At 34.4% G+C, this 19,604-nt stretch overlaps 1 protein-coding gene and 1 long non-coding RNA gene across 11 annotated transcripts in view; both read left to right on the top strand.

Annotated features, from left to right (window-relative positions):
* The window catches only part of LOC108028907 (mitogen-activated protein kinase ERK-A), a 140,744-nt gene extending 122,647 nt beyond the window's left edge, over positions 1–18,097 (top strand). For 6 of the 10 annotated variants that reach the window (XM_050889816.1, XM_050889814.1, XM_050889815.1 and 3 more), the window contains one exon: positions 9,451–9,615. In XM_050889816.1, the coding sequence (XP_050745773.1) occupies positions 9,451–9,573 (123 nt within the window). In that variant the 3' untranslated portion in view covers positions 9,574–9,615. Of the gene's footprint in view, positions 1–9,450; positions 9,616–11,534; positions 11,700–13,618; positions 13,944–18,049 lie in introns of those variants that run through there. The other 4 variants (XM_050889809.1, XM_050889812.1, XR_007765021.1 and 1 more) reach the window with 3 other exon arrangements.
* LOC127011744 (uncharacterized) lies at positions 7,852–8,244 on the top strand. The gene is made up of 2 exons (XR_007765023.1): positions 7,852–8,016; positions 8,077–8,244. It is a non-coding gene; the product is annotated as an uncharacterized LOC127011744 (long non-coding RNA).
* Positions 18,098–19,604: the final 1,507 nt, after the last annotated feature.

Below are 19,604 nucleotides of genomic sequence, written 5' to 3'. Positions count from 1 at the left end.
CGTTTTGTTAGTCACTGAATGGATGGTTCTATTGTATTTAGTTGTGGCTAGTAAGAAAACTTTTGCAGTGTCGTCTATTTGTTTTTAAATTTTTGGGCAAGGGTGCTGTGAAATCTTTCGCATTTGAGATGGAAATATTACAATTATTAAGAAGAATTGATTTTAGCGTTTCTGAGTTAAGTGACCTCTTGTTGTCATAGTAAATAATTTTTACATTTAATATTGGGGCTTTTACATCAACGATGTAAAAGTTACTTTGTGCACTATAAATACGTGTCAGAAAAAGATTTCCATTCGTCGAGAATATGTCGATGTGAAGAATTTCCGCTACGTAAGAGGGTTCTGGTGTTTTGCCGACCTTCTGTTTGGTGCGGTGGCGGCTGTATTTAGCCATGGAACAGATTTAAAAGTAACTTCTGACGCTAGCCTGAGCATTTAGAAAGAAATAGCCCCGTAAAATTTGTTTTACATTTTTCTGAGCAGCACGTTGGGCTCCATTATGCTCATTAACTACAATTTCTTTTTACTATGTCCCGATTAATTACATCTTGAATCGTATTAACAAGGCTATTGCGGTTTGAGAACTTCATTATATGTCTCATTTTGCTTTTAAATAAGATAAAGTTATCTACAAAAGAACTTTTTCCTTCCTTGATTATAATCTGATTTCGGAAGTAGTTGACCGGATTGTCGGTCGTGTCGATTGCGTAGGAAAGCGACTGTTCGCTATGTATCGTAGCCACGTCCAATTCTAAGGGTGTCTTGTAAGACGTTTATATTTCGGCGAGATAACCGGTCTGCTACAAGGTTTTCTTTGCCTGGCTTGTAAATTTCTTTTGCTCTGTGATTATCAATAATACCTTTCCAGCGTTTTAGTTTCGCATTGGGATTTTTATCTGACGTAGCGAACGTTAACAGCTGGTGATCAGTATAAATGTGTAAATCTTTTACTACGTATAGGTAGTTGCGAAGGTTTTTTAGGGACCAGACTACGGCAAGTATGTAGCTCCCATTCGTTTATTGCACAGTTTTTCTCGTTATCACGTAACGCGCGAGATATCAGACTTAGACCTGAAGCGTCCGTTGTTAAATCAAACGTCTTCGTAAAGCCTGAAGCTAGGATTTCTCTTTTGAAATGCGCCCCTCTGTTGTTTAGTCATTTCGATATAAATTTTCCTCTATTGATACTTGCTTACTTTTCCATTTTCCCCTTCTAGCATTCCTGTAATAATTTTCGCTATTAATTCGAAAACTTTAATACCAAAAAGGATCGGAGATTGAAAAGGTAAGCCCCCTTCTAATACTAATAATCCCAATATTCAACGCTTTTTCTTAGAAAACTTTGATTTTTCTTGTGACACCCTCATGCCTGCTTGTAAGAGTTTATCGAGAACCCAGTGAATATCATTAACATGGTCCTTCTTTGTCAGAAAAAAACTATTACATCATCGACATACACGTAGCATGTCTTTGAAAATTTTTTTTCGTAATACATCATCAACAGCCCTTTGAAAAATGCTAGGAGCATTGTTTTAGGCCGAACGGCAATCTACAAAATTCAAAATTCATAATCTCACAGTGGAAGCCTGATATAAGATCAATTGTTAAAAAACCGCGATAATAGGGTATCTATTGTCGACTATTTGTTGGTTCAATTTTCTGAAATCAATACCATATCGCTTCTTTTTTAACCCATCTGAGTCGGTTCTTTTTTTTGCCGACGACCCAAGTTGGATTGTTGTACGGTGATCTAGATGGCCTTATGAGGTGCGGGTATGACTTGGAGTACACTGGTTCCCCATCTGTTTTTATTGTGGCTATAGTGTTTATGTTAAAAGGTAGAATTTCGTCTGGGTCAAAATTTTTTTTTTGATCATTTTGTCAAAAACGGATTATATTGCATAATAAGAGCGTTTAAGAGGAAGAAATGAGGCATAACTAGAAAAATTGAAAGTAATTCTTTTTTATGATTTGTGTGTGGCCATGAATTGACTTAAAAGGAACAGGGTTTCTACTTCTACGACGCCTTTAAGCATCGGGAGGGGTACAATGTAATTTTTTGAAGTTACAGTATCAATTACCAGTTTAATTTCACGCTCTGCTAGCCTTCGTCTAATGTACGGGAGCAGGGATTTTATTCTAAACAAGGAAGAACGATATAGTCGAGTGCCTCGACTTTCAGAAACCCGTTACTCAGCTCAGGAGCCAATGGATAATGAAAAACCAAACCAGCAAAGCGATATTTTAGGGCGCCACCGTTAGAGTGGGCGTGGCACCTTTTTTGGTGAGTCGATAGGTACAGATGAGACAAATATATTTCAGTTTAAATTTTGTTTCTATCATAAAAACTGTAGGCGCTATGTATTTTCGGGGATTGTGGGAGTAAGAGTGGACATGGCACCCCGCTGAAATAAACTTGCGCTGCATAGGAAGCCCTGCATGCTAAGTATGAATATTCTAGCTTTTATAGTTTCCCAGATCTCAGCGTTCATACGGACGGACGGACAGACGAACATGGCTAGATCGACTCGTCTAGTGATCCTGATCAACAATATATATACTTTAGGGGTCGGAAACGCTTCCTTAAACCTGTTACATACTTTCTGGCGAATCTAGTATACCCTTTCATTCTACGAGTATAAAAATTATACGGGTATAAAAATTGAAAGTATCATATGCATCTAATTCATCTTCAATCTCCTCCGTGAGTTTTTCCTCTGGCAGGTAGTTAATTTTTTGTTGGCTCCGTAATGACTACCCTTTTCGCCAATTTTTGGATTGTCTGAATTGCGAGAGAGTATCAACATCCATCGGCTCAGGTGCGGGCCTGGCTTGAATAAGGGCTTGGTTTTTGTTTGAAAGAGGGAGTTTTATTATTACCCTAGTTTTGATTTTTTACAAAATGACGGTTTTTTATTGTCCCCGTATTTTTATATTGTTCATGATTAAGGGAATTTGGCCGGTGGGGAGAATTTTTCTACGAAGGTGGTCAATAATTATTTGTTTTTTCTCAGCGTGGGCAAAGCTTTCCACAAACATGCTCCTATCGTTACTTGACTAGAGCCAATGCTGTATGTAGATCCCGCGGTTGTGCTGGGAAAACAGCAACTTTTAATTTTTTTCTTATGACAGAGTCGAACGCAAGGAGTGCGTCTTTCCTAAATTTCTCATTTAAAAGACGCTGAGGCTGTGTCATGCGCAATTATCATTTAATTGTAAGAAGTGTTGGCTGTTTATTAACATCGTAATATTTAAGAAGTGGTAGATCTCCCTTAGTTCGTAATATATATGAATGTTGATGCACTTCGAACAGTACAAACAAGTGGCATAACGGCACGTGCTTGTTATGCGCGGGGCCATTTTATCAATTTGGGCAAAAAATGCGAGTTTGCAAGGAAGATACATAAAACAAATGGAGACGGGACTCAACTGAAAATAAAACCCACAACTAAGAATGAAGCAAATGAGTTAAATTATTAGTTTTTAATACCGGGATAGAAGTTGAAATGCAAATTAAATGAATCACATGCGTTGGAGTCTTCTCTGCGTATGTAAAATCGAGACCTGCCAATATGGCGTGAAAATTCAGCACTGTATTAAATGAAGTTAATACGGCTGCTGCTGGACCTCTAACTTTATTTTTTGGAATGGGCACTGCTTGATAATGCCGACCGATGCCATTAAAGGCTCGAAGAACTTATATTCCGCAATGGCTGCCTGTCTCCAGGATATGTATATCTCTTGCTTCCCATCGAACTCGGGAACCGACTTTATAATATCTAGAGGCCCCTGGTGTGATAATGCTTTCTTTAAATGTCTTGATTTTTGGGGTTTCCACTTTCTTTTTTATAAATACTTTTTAATTTCGGAGAAAATGATTTCTCCCAGTGTAGACCGACACCAGATAATTATAGAGATTTTTGTTCTTAGAAATTAAGTTCTTTTTCTTACCTGCAAAATTGTACTTACAGGCCATTTATTCATATTCTATATTTATTTCCGTTTTCTTTTGAGCATATTGCGAATAATTGTATTCCTTTCCCTCGTGCGAGGCGAGGGGTCTGGTTGTTGGCGGCAACTTCGAAGTGTAGATTCAGCAGTTTCCTTACTGCGCGATATTGTATAGCGCAACCTACCCGCTATTATAATATATGGCAGACTGATTAAATCGTTTTGCCCATTTGTAGGCGTTAGAATAGATGTCGCCAACTTTTTTTAAGGTCTTTCGTTAGGTATTGACTAATATATTTCAGTTAAAAATAAATACATATTAAAATTGGCACCATTCTAAAAACAAACTACTAAACTCTATCTCTTATAATTTCCGACATCTCAGCGTCCATACGGACAGACACTCATTTCTAGGATGACACGGCTAAGATCCTAATCAAAAATATATATGTAAGCTTTATGGGGTCGGTAACGCATCTTCTACCTATTACATACTTTCCGACGAATCCAAATGACGTTTTTGCAAGAATACTTCAAAAGATAAAATTTCTTATTCTTTGGGCTGCGGCTAACCGTGCCTATCGAAATTTCGTTTGTTAAATTTACTATTTAACTAATACGGTTCGGCGAAGGACAAGCCGTCAGTTTTCGAGAAAGTTTTTTCTTTTCCTCCACGGTCACACTGTCTAGGCCACCGAGAAAACCAATTCAGCCACGACCTTTACCACAAAAGGTTTTTATTGATAAATCGCCAAGTACATAATTCATAGCATTCATCATGTGCAAGTATCCTTTGGCTTACGTACAAAAACAGGATAAATGTTATTTACCCTTATTTTCATTGCAGCTGAAAACGTAATGCACTATCCAGTCGTTTAACAAGTGGAAACGTCTGGATAGTGTATTTACGAAAATCAAAAAAAAAAAAAAAATTGTCCCACGTATCGAATTCTACCGTTCTCCAATTACCGCTAAGTCACCGACGCTAATTTGACGCACATTAATGTATATATAAATATATTTTTTTCATATGGGTAGCCTTGAATTGGTTTTATTTCTCAAATTCAAATTCTTCAAATTTTCGGAATTTTCCAAATTTTACTAATATTGACTAAGTTTAAAACGCCGACAAAGTTGGGGGTGGGAAATCATTTTTTTCGCACGGTCTAAATATCAACAACATTTTTTTTTCATTTTTGATAACATTACAGACCTTACCATGTAAAATGGTGAGAACTAGTTTTTATTTTTTGAAACCCCAAAACAAGTTTTGACCTCCGCGCTGACAAAAGCTCTAAATCCTGTCAATATATTAGCCAAATAATTGCGTGCAAATAAAAAAAAGTACTCAAAAAAAAAAACATAAAATGTACAAAATGTTCTTGTTTGGCCTAGAATGTAGACACCATGATCTACAATTTTTGTTTACTATGTGGCCAAATTTTGGCAACGATTATTAAGCAAATGAGTTAGTTTTTAATACCGGGATAGATGTTGAAATGCAAATTAAATGAGTTTATTATAGTTATTACATAGAACGCGAAAGGGCTCGTGCAGACAAAAATTTGATGTACATCGTGGCAAATTTAGAGGACAATAATTTCGTGTTAGTCTAACGGGAACGTTGAATGTTAGGCGGTTTAAAAGATCTGCAGAATCAATGTCACCTCTTATAAGATTTTGTATAAAAATAGTACCAAGCATTGTTCTACGATTTACAAGTGTAAGTAAGTTAAGCAATTGTAATCTACTCTCGTAGGAAGGAAGCCTTACGTTTTGATCCCAGTTCAAACTACGCAGGGCAAATAAGAGAAAGTTTTTTTGTACCGACTCAATACGGTCGATATTCACTTGATATTGTGGACTCCAAACCGACGAAAAGTATTCCAAAATAGGACGGACAAGGGAGGTAAATAATAATTTGGTCGATTTATTTGACTTCGCCAGTACAGAAGCTTTTAGTCCGGAAACAAGGACTTCAATCGAGCTAGCTGTGTCCATACGCATAGTTGGTTCGCTTACCCCTGTGTTGGCAGGAACTGCTGCTACCAAGTTCGGATTTGGGTTGGATTCCATGGTGGTATTAACGGCGGTTAAGCTGGCCTTCTTGCGTTTAGGCGACTCTGTTAATAATTTTTTATTATTCAACTGGGCACAGACGGTATTGAACCCCTCATTGAGTTGCTAAAAAGCACCCGAGATATTCAACAGGCTGTTTCGGGTCTGCTTCATAAAGCCGCTCATCTCAACCACCATTTCCTTGCAGGAACCACATGACCACATAATCTTTTACTCTGCCGGTGAATCCTGCACATTTGACGTGCATCATCGAATCGCAGAGCCAGCTAAAAATAAAGGGGTCTTTCGTTGAAGACGCAAGTGTGCAGTTTTTCTTGGAACAGACAAGGGCCATTATAAGACAAACAACTGAAATAAAATATCAAAAATACCTTAAAGTAAATTTGGCACTGGGATCAAATTCAAAAATCACAAAGGCACAAAACACAAAAAAGAAATAAGAGTGCGAGATCGCGAAAATTTATCAAAACGTAAGAGAGCACGAGAGAAAAAAAAATATTCTATCGACTGAGCGTGGCTTGTGCGACACTAACAACTTTCAGTACGAACAAATACAAAGTAAATCAAGCAAGAGAGAGAGAGTTGCAGAAAATAGCACCGAAAAAGTCTACTAGAAATTCAGCGGGTGCATAGAGAGCACGTTGAGAGAGAGTATAAGAGTTTTAGCAAGTTTAGGAGCGTAAGTTACAAAAACAAAGCTATGAGATTAAAAAAATTTAATAGAAATGCTAAAATAACTATTAACACGTACCCGTTTACTGAGAGATCTATTTAGAATTACTAGCACAATTGTTAGACTAATCTTTGTAAATAAATACAAACAGAACACTCGCACAAAATCACTGGAAAAGACAAAAACTCGCAGCACATAAGTAAAAGTAAAAAGCGACGCTAAATCGAAATAGTGCTCAGCTATAACTTATTTTTAATGTTTTTTGGCAGCAAAAGTAAAAAAAAATAACAAATTTTACGAATAGAGCTAGCGCGCAATACAAAAAAAAGTTTCTCATCACCTAAAATGATTTTGGTTTAGAGGCTAAGTGACACTTTTTTCCCTTGACGGCACAGAAAAAAGGTTAGCTAGTCTGCAAAGTATAACTAACCTTATAAAAAACCAAATATTAGCTATAGCTAAGCGCTATTCATTATAAGAAAAATCTACTTGTGTTAAAATAATTGCATTATAAATGTAGTAAATATATTTAAAAAAAAAACCTATGCAAACAAATAAAATAAAATTAATAAAAAAATTTGAATTTGGTAAAATAAATACTATTTTGATCTAAAGTAATTATATTTCCTTTTTTATTAAGAATTTATCAACAGATTGCTAAATAACTCAGGAATACAAACGCCATAAGGTTCTTATGAGAGCGAGCGAGATGGCATCTGAAGATATCAGAGGGCTTACATTAAATTCGATATCTTGAAAACAAAAAATGGCTCCCACCTTTGCATAAAAAACGGATTGCAGGTGACAAATTTCAAAATTAAAAAAAAATAGTTAAAAAATTTTTTAAAATTAAATTTTGTTTTTTTTTTAAAGAAATTAAAAATTTGGTGTGCTTCGAAAATTGTATTTCGGATAATAACAGGTGGAGATATAGATTTCTTGAAAACTAGCTTTTTTCTACAAATTTAAAGAAATTAAAAATTTGGTGTGCTTCAAAAATTGTATTTCGGATAATAAAAGGTGGAGATATAGATTTTTTGAAAACTAGCTTTTTTCTACAAATTAAAAAAAAAATTTTTTCTTCGGCTAAGACCTGATACACGTGTTTACTTATTTTACAAAATTAAAGATTTCTTTGGATAGAAATCATAGCAACACTACCATTTTGATTTATAGTGATTCGCCTGAGAAAATAATTTATACAAACATAAAATCATAATGTATTTTTCTTGCTGTTAGATTTTACACTTACTGCACAAGTGAGTGTAAAAGCAGATACTGAAAGATGGGGTGCGCTAAACTTATCGCAATAAGTATAATATTTTCCAACATTATTTTTCTCGGTGTCTAAATTGATGGAAAGTGTGTTATAGGAAGAAGGAAGCGTTTGCGACACGATATCAAGATCACCAGTCTATCTAGTCATGTCCGTCTGACTATCCGTCCATGTGAAAGGGTGGATCTCGGAAACTAAAAAAGCTATAATATTGGGACTAAGCATGCAAGTTCAATAAATTTTAAAAATTTGGATGGTGCCAAAATCATTGGTGTTTTATAATTTTGATAGGATTACAAATAAGCTGAAAACAAAACAAAAAAAATCGCTGTTCCTTTAATTGTGGTCATTTTTAAACCCTTGCAGAGGGTATAATGATTTCAGTCACTCGTCCCAAGACGAGCCATGTTCGTCTGTCCGTCCGTTTCTACGCAAACTAGTCTCTCAGTTTTACAGCTATCGGGCTAAAACTTTCCCAAAAGTCTTCTTTCTATTGCAGGTAGTATATAAGTCGAAGCCGGATCGGACAACTATATCTTATAGCTACCATAGGAACTATCGGGAAAAAAAATTAAAAAGAAATAACATATTTTAATGGGTTTTGAATTTCAAATTAAATTTTATCAAAATCGGAAGACTATATCATATAGCTGTCATAGGAACGATCGGAAAATTAGTCGTAAAATAATATGAAAAAAATATATTTTCGGTGTTTTTTCACATATAGCCCTCTTATCTTGGAAATAACATTTTTTAATTAGTTCTGAATTTCGAATTAAATTTGACAATCGGACAACTATATCATATAGCTGCCATAGGAACGATCGGAAAATTGGTGGACAAATAATATAAGACAACAGCACTTTTTGACATATAACCTTCAAAGCTTGGAAATAACAATTTTTCTTTAGTTCTGAATTTCGAGTTAAAGTTTATCAAAATCGGACGACTATATAATATAGCTGTCATAGAAACGATCAGTAAATTGGTGGGAAAATAATATGAAACAAATTAAAGCTTTGGGGCTTTTGACATATTATCTTATAATATTGGAAATACCAATTTTTATATTTTTAAGAATTTCGAATTCAATTTAATAAAAATCAGAAAAAACATATAGATGTCAAAAAATGGTCTAAAAAAACAATGAAAAATTTTTATTTCAATATTATTGATGTCAGCAACAATCCTTAAAAATTGTACATGGTGTTACTAAAGTTGATTATTTCTTATAACTGCAAGGGTATACAAACTTCGGCTTGCTGAAGTTAACTTCCTTTTCTTGTTTATACTATGAAACTGTGGTCTATCGATCTGAATTCAAACTCTATATTCTATTCTATATTGTATCGGTAAAAATTTGACAACAGCTAATCGAGCTAATGTGCTAATCAAGCACATTATTACTTTGATAAGAACTATAAATTTATATAATATTATAATAAACCAATTATGTATTTTTTACATTTAGCCTGTTGCTGAAGTTCCGTTTCGGATAAATATGGAAAATGATGACATTTCTCGAGATGCCTTAAAGTCATTGATTTTCGAAGAAACTTTAAAATTCAAAGGACAACCGGAAAATGCACTTTAAAATCTTATGTGTTAAGTTAAATACATTTATTCCGTTAACTTATTGCTAAGGGTCTTTTTCTCATATTCATTAAAATTTTAAAGATAATAAAACGAATTGGATCATATAATAACAAATTGGTTTGATAAACTACTACTTTCCACAATAAGAAATTAACTGAAGGTAATTTATTACGTGTTATGAAACTGACTTCCATGACAGCAAATAATTATTTTTCACGCCGAATTATTCAAATACAACATTAGTATGGACATCAGAAACTGGCCCTTTGTGTTTAATCTAAATATTTGATTTTCATATATTAGGCTAGTACATGTGAACTAAAATATTTTATTAAGATACAAAATCTACATAAAATGTAAAGGGCTGCAAAATTGTTGACCAAATTTAAAAATCTTTTCTTCTAAATAATTCTTAATACATAAAACGATTTTCCAAAAGTCTTCTAATGAGACATTATTATCAAAAAGCTTAGTTTCGATGACCAACATGTTAATCATTTGTAATCGTAAAATTATATAAGTATAACAATATATTAAAATCTAAAGAAAACACTTGGTAAAGTCTATGAATTTATTCATTTGAAGTAATGAAAATAAATTTATATAGTGATTATCAAGATCACCAGTCTATCTAGTCATGTCCGTCTGACTATCCGTCCATGTGAAAGGGTGGATCTCGGAAACTAAAAAAGCTTTAATATTGGGACTAAGCATGCAAGTTCAATAAATTTTAAAAATTTGGATGGTGCCAAAATCATTGGTGTTTTATAATTTTGATAGGATTTCAAATAAGCTGAAAACAAAACAAAAAAAATCGCTGTTCCTTTAATTGTGGTCATTTTTATACCCTTGCAGAGGGTATAATGATTTCAGTCACTCGTCCCAAGACGAGCCATGTTCGTCTGTCCGTCCGTTTCTACGCAAACTAGTCTCTCAGTTTTACAGCTATCGGGCTAAAACTTTCCCAAAAGTCTTCTTTCTATTGCAGGTAGTATATAAGTCGAAGCCGGATCGGACAACTATATCTTATAGCTCCCATAGGAACTATCGGGAAAAAAATTAAAAAGAAATAACATATTTTAATGGGTTTTGAATTTCAAATTAAATTGTATCAAAATCGGAAGACTATATCATATAGCTGTCATAGGAACGATCGGAAAATTAGTCGTAAAATAATATGAAAAAAATATATTTTCGGTGTTTTTTCACATATAACCCTCTAATCTTGGAAATAACATTTTTTAATTAGTTCTGAATTTCGAATTAAATTTGACAATCGGACAACTATATCATATAGCTGCCATAGGAACGATCGGAAAATTGGTGGACAAATAATATAAGACAACAGCACTTTTTGACATATAACCTTCAAAGCTTGGAAATAACAATTTTTCTTTAGTTCTGAATTTCGAGTTAAAGTTTATCAAAATCGGACGACTATATAATATAGCTGTCATAGAAACGATCAGTAAATTGGTGGGAAAATAATATGAAACAAATTAAAGCTTTGGGGCTTTTGACATATTATCTTATAATATTGGAAATACCAATTTTTATATTTTTAAGAATTTCGAATTCAATTTAATAAAAATCAGAAAAAACATATAGATGTCAAAAAATGGTCTAAAAAAACAATGAAAAATTTTTATTTCAATATTATTGATGTCAGCAACAATCCTTAAAAATTGTACATGGTGTTACTAAAGTTGATTATTTCTTATAACTGCAAGGGTATACAAACTTCGGCTTGCTGAAGTTAACTTCCTTTTCTTGTTTATACTATGAAACTGTGGTCTATCGATCTGAATTCAAACTCTATATTCTATTCTATATTGTATCGGTAAAAATTTGACAACAGCTAATCGAGCTAATGTGCTAATCAAGCACATTATTACTTTGATAAGAACTATAAATTTATATAATATTATAATAAACCAATTATGTATTTTTTACATTTAGCCTGTTGCTGAAGTTCCGTTTCGGATAAATATGGAAAATGATGACATTTCTCGAGATGCCTTAAAGTCATTGATTTTCGAAGAAACTTTAAAATTCAAAGGACAACCGGAAAATGCACTTTAAAATCTTATGTGTTAAGTTAAATACATTTATTCCGTTAACTTATTGCTAAGGGTCTTTTTCTCATATTCATTAAAATTTTAAAGATAATAAAACGAATTGGATCATATAATAACAAATTGGTTTGATAAACTACTACTTTCCACAATAAGAAATTAACTGAAGGTAATTTATTACGTGTTATGAAACTGACTTCCATGACAGCAAATAATTATTTTTCACGCCGAATTATTCAAATACAACATTAGTATGGACATCAGAAACTGGCCCTTTGTGTTTAATCTAAATATTTGATTTTCATATATTAGGCTAGTACATGTGAACTAAAATATTTTATTAAGATACAAAATCTACATAAAATGTAAAGGGCTGCAAAATTGTTGACCAAATTTAAAAATCTTTTCTTCTAAATAATTCTTAATACATAAAACGATTTTCCAAAAGTCTTCTAATGAGACATTATTATCAAAAAGCTTAGTTTCGATGACCAACATGTTAATCATTTGTAATCGTAAAATTATATAAGTATAACAATATATTAAAATCTAAAGAAAACACTTGGTAAAGTCTATGAATTTATTCATTTGAAGTAATGAAAATAAATTTATATAGTGATTATCAAGATCACCAGTCTATCTAGTCATGTCCGTCTGACTATCCGTCCATGTGAAAGGGTGGATCTCGGAAACTAAAAAAGCTTTAATATTGGGACTAAGCATGCAAGTTCAATAAATTTTAAAAATTTGGATGGTGCCAAAATCATTGGTGTTTTATAATTTTGATAGGATTTCAAATAAGCTGAAAACAAAACAAAAAAAATCGCTGTTCCTTTAATTGTGGTCATTTTTATACCCTTGCAGAGGGTATAATGATTTCAGTCACTCGTCCCAAGACGAGCCATGTTCGTCTGTCCGTCCGTTTCTACGCAAACTAGTCTCTCAGTTTTACAGCTATCGGGCTAAAACTTTCCCAAAAGTCTTCTTTCTATTGCAGGTAGTATATAAGTCGAAGCCGGATCGGACAACTATATCTTATAGCTCCCATAGGAACTATCGGGAAAAAAATTAAAAAGAAATAACATATTTTAATGGGTTTTGAATTTCAAATTAAATTGTATCAAAATCGGAAGACTATATCATATAGCTGTCATAGGAACGATCGGAAAATTAGTCGTAAAATAATATGAAAAAAATATATTTTCGGTGTTTTTTCACATATAACCCTCTAATCTTGGAAATAACATTTTTTAATTAGTTCTGAATTTCGAATTAAATTTGACAATCGGACAACTATATCATATAGCTGCCATAGGAACGATCGGAAAATTGGTGGACAAATAATATAAGACAACAGCACTTTTTGACATATAACCTTCAAAGCTTGGAAATAACAATTTTTCTTTAGTTCTGAATTTCGAGTTAAAGTTTATCAAAATCGGACGACTATATCATATAGCTGTCATAGAAACGATCAGAAAATTGGTGGGAAAATAATATGAAACAAATTAAAGCTTTGGGGCTTTTGAAATATTATCTTATAATATTGGAAATACCATTTTTTATATTTTTAAGAATTTCGAATTCAATTTAATAAAAATCAGAAAAAACATATAGATGTCAAAAAATGGTCTAAAAAAACAATGAAAAATTTTTATTTTAATATTATTGATGTCAGCAACAATCCTTAAAAATTGTACATGGTGTTACTAAAGTTGATTATTTCTTATAACTGCAAGGGTATACAAACTTCGGCTTGCTGAAGTTAACTTCCTTTTCTTGTTTATACTATGAAACTGTGGTCTATCGATCTGAATTCAAACTCTATATTCTATTCTATATTGTATCGGTAAAAATTTGACAACAGCTAATCGAGCTAATGTGCTAATCAAGCACATTATTACTTTGATAAGAACTATAAATTTATATAATATTATAATAAACCAATTATGTATTTTTTACATTTAGCCTGTTGCTGAAGTTCCGTTTCGGATAAATATGGAAAATCTTATGTGTTAAGTTAAATACATTTATTCCGTTAACTTATTGCTAAGGGTCTTTTTCTCATATTCATTAAAATTTTAAAGATAATAAAACGAATTGGATCATATAATAACAAATTGGTTTGATAAACTACTACTTTCCACAATAAGAAATTAACTGAAGGTAATTTATTACGTGTTATGAAACTGACTTCCATGACAGCAAATAATTATTTTTCACGCCGAATTATTCAAATACAACATTAGTATGGACATCAGAAACTGGCCCTTTGTGTTTAATCTAAATATTTGATTTTCATATATTAGGCTAGTACATGTGAACTAAAATATTTTATTAAGATACAAAATCTACATAAAATGTAAAGGGCTGCAAAATTGTTGACCAAATTTAAAAATCTTTTCTTCTAAATAATTCTTAATACATAAAACGATTTTCCAAAAGTCTTCTAATGAGACATTATTATCAAAAAGCTTAGTTTCGATGACCAACATGTTAATCATTTGTAATCGTAAAATTATATAAGTATAACAATATATTAAAATCTAAAGAAAACACTTGGTAAAGTCTATGAATTTATTCATTTGAAGTAATGAAAATAAATTTATATAGTGATTAAAAATAAATGCGTTTTAAATCTTTTAACAGATTTGGTTACATTTCTTAATTTTCCGATTTGTGCCTCAGGTAAGATTTTCTCTGGACATTTTTTCAGATATATTTTACATTACAGTTTATTCAGATTTTATAATACAGACATCTAGACATTTCTAGACATTTATTTTCTTGGGTAATACTCTATTTACCCCGATGTTCGGAGTAAAAGTTTTCCTGGATAAACCGCGATTAAAAATTAGTTTTAACGTTCAATAATTTGCAATTAAGGTACTTGCGTTTGGGTATTTATTTTGTTTTGTTTTCGTTTTTTATAATCATTATAATAAATGTAAATACTCATTTAAAAATCATGTTACCAGTTACTCGTAGAGTAACGACAATTCATTCTCGGCTCCGCGTTACAAAGTTTAGCTGTCTTGTTATAGTGCTTCTTGCGTTGGTGCTTCTTGCAGTCTTCCGCTTTCGGTGACGAAATGTTGGGCCGTAGGGCTTATGGAAACGTCATCGTTCCCGCAGTACTGTGAACAGGAGCCGAGCTCTCAACTTAACCGCCTTGTCAACCACAGCATCCTGTTCCTTGCTCCGTCCCACCTAGCTGCTTACTCATTTTCCTTTGACGCTCTATGCAACCGTCCGGTATACACCAGCCTTCCCTCGAGTTGTTGTAGTCGTACCTGAAGCTTACGAATCCATTTCGCCAATCTTGCGTGCGGCAGTACTGCTGACAAAGTACTGCGCCGCTCGGCGATTTTATTGCTTGGCGGTGCCCCTGCACCAGTCAACCGAGACTCCACTCAGCTTAGCCGTGTACTCGCCTCTGTGTCTCAATTCAGAGACTTACATGTGCTGTCCCGAACGTATCAACGTTGCTCCTGGTGCCGTTAATCTTCGGCTTCTCCTTTTCGACCTCTGCTCACGGCACCACACAAAGGTATCAAGCGCTGTTTATCCTTCGCTTTCGGTGCGCCAGCGCTCTCTCGTCTCTCTCCGCTCCTTTTCGCAAAACTTTCTTGCTTGGCACATCAACATCTATCTCTGCGCCAAACTATATTTCCTCGTACTATCTAAAGTCTTTTTCCCCGTACACTCTCAACTTTCTTCAAGTGTAGTCTCCAAACTCTCTTTTACCGCTCTCTCTGAATATATAGCACTTAGCAGGCTTCCATACAGTTGATCTTCACTTTCATTTATGTGGTTTTGCAAAGGTTTGGCGAAACAAGGGCTTTTCCGAAATACGAAATTGTCTAATAATTCCTAGGGAGGCTCTTTAATTACCAGTAATTGCGATAGGCTGCCATTCAGGACTCTGATAAAGGTGTCCAAAGCTTTTTCCCAGTACATGACTGTCAGAGACTACACAGTCTCCTGTAAAATATTCAAAGAAGTCTTGATAACGGGTTGATAAAATTATACTGAAGTGTTGCTACCTTTGTTAAGAGCACATAGCTGATACTCACGCTTAACCGTAAAATGGGCTGTTAGGTATTTTTAGATTGCTGTTTAATCGAATGGGGTATTATATGCGTCTGCTTGCCCGCTAATTTGCTAAATTGATTGCATCTCTAGCCTACCTGAAAAAACAAACTTAATATTTTTATGTATTTGGGCCGTTCTTTTACAAACCGAACCGATAGCCTGAATTGTCTAGACTTTTTAATTTTAAGACGACCCAATTCAAAAACTGTGTTAAAAAATATTCAGTTTTGTTAGTACATAAGTATTAGACCAATCTGAGCAAGCTATAAGGTTATTTATGAGTCCAAAGTTTGATATATGAAAGCAGGGAAAGCGTTTAGCTGACTTTTCCGAAAGTGGATGCAATTTTGTACACGTGTCAATAGTCAGTTTCAGCGTTGGGTGATACAGCTCTTCTGGTAAGATAATTGCCGAGGTTCTAAATATGCAAACACAATCTGGACTGGAAACAAAGAATAGACCCAGTAATCGGGCAAAAAAATGTGGTATATGATTTACTTAAGACAATAAAATTGTTGGTGCCCAACCGAAGTAGGCACTTCTAGTCACGCCGCTGGACAAGGGGGTTATAGTGAGCGCCTTGTCGCTGGCACGGGGCCGCTTTTATGGGAGGACGATTAAGTCGCGACGGTGCACGGAGAGGCGATGCGGGCACAGCGCTGAGGTTTGAGCTAACGGAGGTTAGCTGCGCTAGTTGAGATGTGTTACGAGGCCTATTCCCAGACGTAGGACGTAGAACCGCGGAGGTATGAGTGCGTCGATAACTGATTTATTCTTAAAATGGTACTTGGTTATTTCGATGTTGGTAGCAGTTAGCGACACTGCAGCAATGTGCGGACCATCTGGACGGGTCAGTGAATCGTCGACTTAATGAGACTTTAAGTCATCCGTTGACATTGATGATCAGCAATTCTTATAACCAGTAGGTGACGCTGAACGACTGGTACTGATTTGTTGGGTGCTGGTCATGTTGAGCACCCCTTGGGAGCGAACATTCTCGCCCTCCATTAATTGGGTACCCTCAATTAAGGCGTGATGTCTGTCAGCCATTGACCGAATAGAAAGCATCCAACAATTTATTTATCGTCCATGAGCCTTTCTTAAGCTCCGGAGGCTCCTAAACATGATTCACGTCCTCCATACCTTCGTGAGGCTGCTTCACGCTCACGTTTATGCTAAGAACGGCCTTGTCGTAGGTACTGAAATTGTGCCATCGTAAAAATTGATCATTTGGCACGTCTGTGGTATGAGATCTTTCTGCAACAAAGTTAAAATATTTCTTGGTTAAATTTAGAAATGTTTTAGAATAGTCCAACTTCTTATAGGGTTGAAGTTGACGAGAAGTCGGTTTTATATTTATTAATCATTCTTTTGCAGAGGGTAATTCGTTCGGTTAGCTGCAGGGAACCGTTATTTGTCTAAATCAATGGAAAGTTGTTATAGAAGAAGGAAGCGTTTGCGACACGATATTAGGATCACCAGTCGATCTAGTCATTTCCGTCTGACTATCTGTCCACATGAACGGTGGGATCTCGGAAACAAAAAAAGGTATAATATTGGGACTAAGCATGCAAGTTCTATAGAATCTTGAGAAGCGCAAGTTTATTTCAGGAAGGTGCCACGCCCACAAAGGTCCTGCTTAATACGCGAACTTTTTCATGAACTGGATTGTTTGATTCAAATGTGTTGAGAATATGGGGGACAAAAGTTATTTTATTTTATTTTTATTCAAAGATACTCTTTTAGCTTATACTAACAAACACAAGTTTTATAAATTTAGATGGTGCCAAAATCATTCGTGTCTTATGATTTTGAAAGGATTTTAAATGAGTTGAAAACAAAAAAAAATCGCTGTGGTCGGTCTATCGATCTGAATTCAAACTCTATATTCATTCTATATTGTATCGGTAAAAATTTGACAACAGCTAATCGAGCTAATATGCTAATCAAGCACATTATTACTTTGATAAGAACTATAACTTTATATAATATTATAAAAAACCAATAATGTATTTATTACATTTAGCCTGTTGCTGAAGTTCCGTTTCGGATAAATATGGAAAATAATGACATTTCTCGGAATGCCTTAAAATCATTGATTTTCGAAGAAACTTTAAAATTCAAAGGACAACCGGAAAATGCACTTTAAAAACTTATGTGTTAAGCTAAATACATTTATTCCGTTAACTTATTGTCTTTTTCTCATATACATTAAAATTATAATAAACGAATTGAAATGTATACGTAAAATAACAAATTAGGTTTGATAAATTACTACTTTCCACAATAAGAAATTACCTGAAGGTAATTTATGACGTGTTATGAAACTTTCTACTTGATGATTCCTGACTTCCCTGACAACAAATAATTATTTTTCACGCCGAATTATTCGAATACAATATGAACATCAGAAACTGGCTCTTTGTGTTTAATCTAAATATTTGATTTTCATATATTATATAACATTTTTTCATTAATTAAACTTTTAATATAAATTAGGCTAGTACATGTAAACTATTATTAATATTATTAAGATATAAAATCTTCCTAAAATGTAAAGGGCTGCAAAATTGTTGACCAAATTTAAAAATCTTTTCTTCTACATAACAGTTTTTTTTTAGATTTTATAATACAGTAATGCATTTAAACTTTGTTCTAGACATGTATTTTCTTGGGTAATTGTCTATTTACCCCGATGTTCGGATAAAAAGATTTCTGGAAGAATTACGATTAAAAATTTGTTTTAACGTTCAATAATTTTCAATTAAAGTATTTACGTTTGGGCTTTTATAATCCCAATACTCATTTAAAAGTCATGTGGTAACACCAGTTCTAAGGACGTTTATTCTCGGCCCCGCATTACAAAGTTTAGCTGTCTTGTTATAGTGCTTCTTGCGTTGGTGCTTCTTGCAGTCTTCCGCTTTCGGCGGCTTCCGCTGCTCCCGGTACTTCTGCCGTCACTTGTGAGGGGGACGTAATGTAGGTCTGTCGGGGTTATGTAAGCGTCATCGTTCACGGACTAATATGAACAGGAGCCAAGCTCTCAACTTAACCGTCTTGTCAGCCACAGCATCCTGTTCCTTGCTCCACCCAGTTCCGCCAGCTATTCACTCATTTCCTTTTGACGCTCCGGGCAATCGTCCGGTTTACACCAGCCTGCCCTCGGGCTGTTGTAGTCGTACCTGAAGTTTATGAATCCCTTTTGCCAATCTCTCGTGCGGATGTACTTCTGACAAACTCCTGTGCCGCTCGGCGATATTATTGCTTGGCGGCGCCCCTCTAGCAGTCGACCGCAACTCAATTCAACTTGGCCGTGCACTCGCCTCTGTGTCTCAATTCAGAGACTTACATATGCTGTCCCGAACGTCCTTTTTACTTTCACGCCAGTATCTCTTTGACTGATCCAGCTTCCAACTCTGGACCCGCTTATATAAGGCTCCTAGTACCGTTAATCCTCGCTCTTCAGTGTTCAGCACGAGTGTTTATTTTAACTAATGTATGGCGCTGTGCGCCATGTTATCGTGCTAGAAAAATGCACAGTATAAGTCGGGCGGAATCTTTATCGTACTAAAGTTTACGTTAGCCGTTATTTTTTTAAAATCGAAAATTTTACATATGTGCTAACTCTTAGTGCAGAGTTTTGAAATGGTACATTTTAAAATTATGTAATCATGTTTTCCCAGCGGAAAAGGTGTAAAAGACCTGTACCTTTAGCGGGTCATAACGCTAAAGAATAACGAACAGGCAAAACAAATGGCCATAGATTGGTTTCGCAATATGCAGCTCCTATATCCGTCAAAAATTTAGCTGTTTACACTCACATTAAACTGAGATCAAAAAATCTAAAAATAGAATGCAC

The sequence above is a fragment of the Drosophila biarmipes genome, unplaced genomic scaffold (assembly GCF_025231255.1).
Source record: "Drosophila biarmipes strain raj3 unplaced genomic scaffold, RU_DBia_V1.1 ptg000007l, whole genome shotgun sequence".
Taxonomy (NCBI): Eukaryota; Metazoa; Arthropoda; class Insecta; order Diptera; family Drosophilidae; genus Drosophila; species Drosophila biarmipes.
This window is presented reverse-complemented; position numbering and strand designations above follow the sequence as displayed.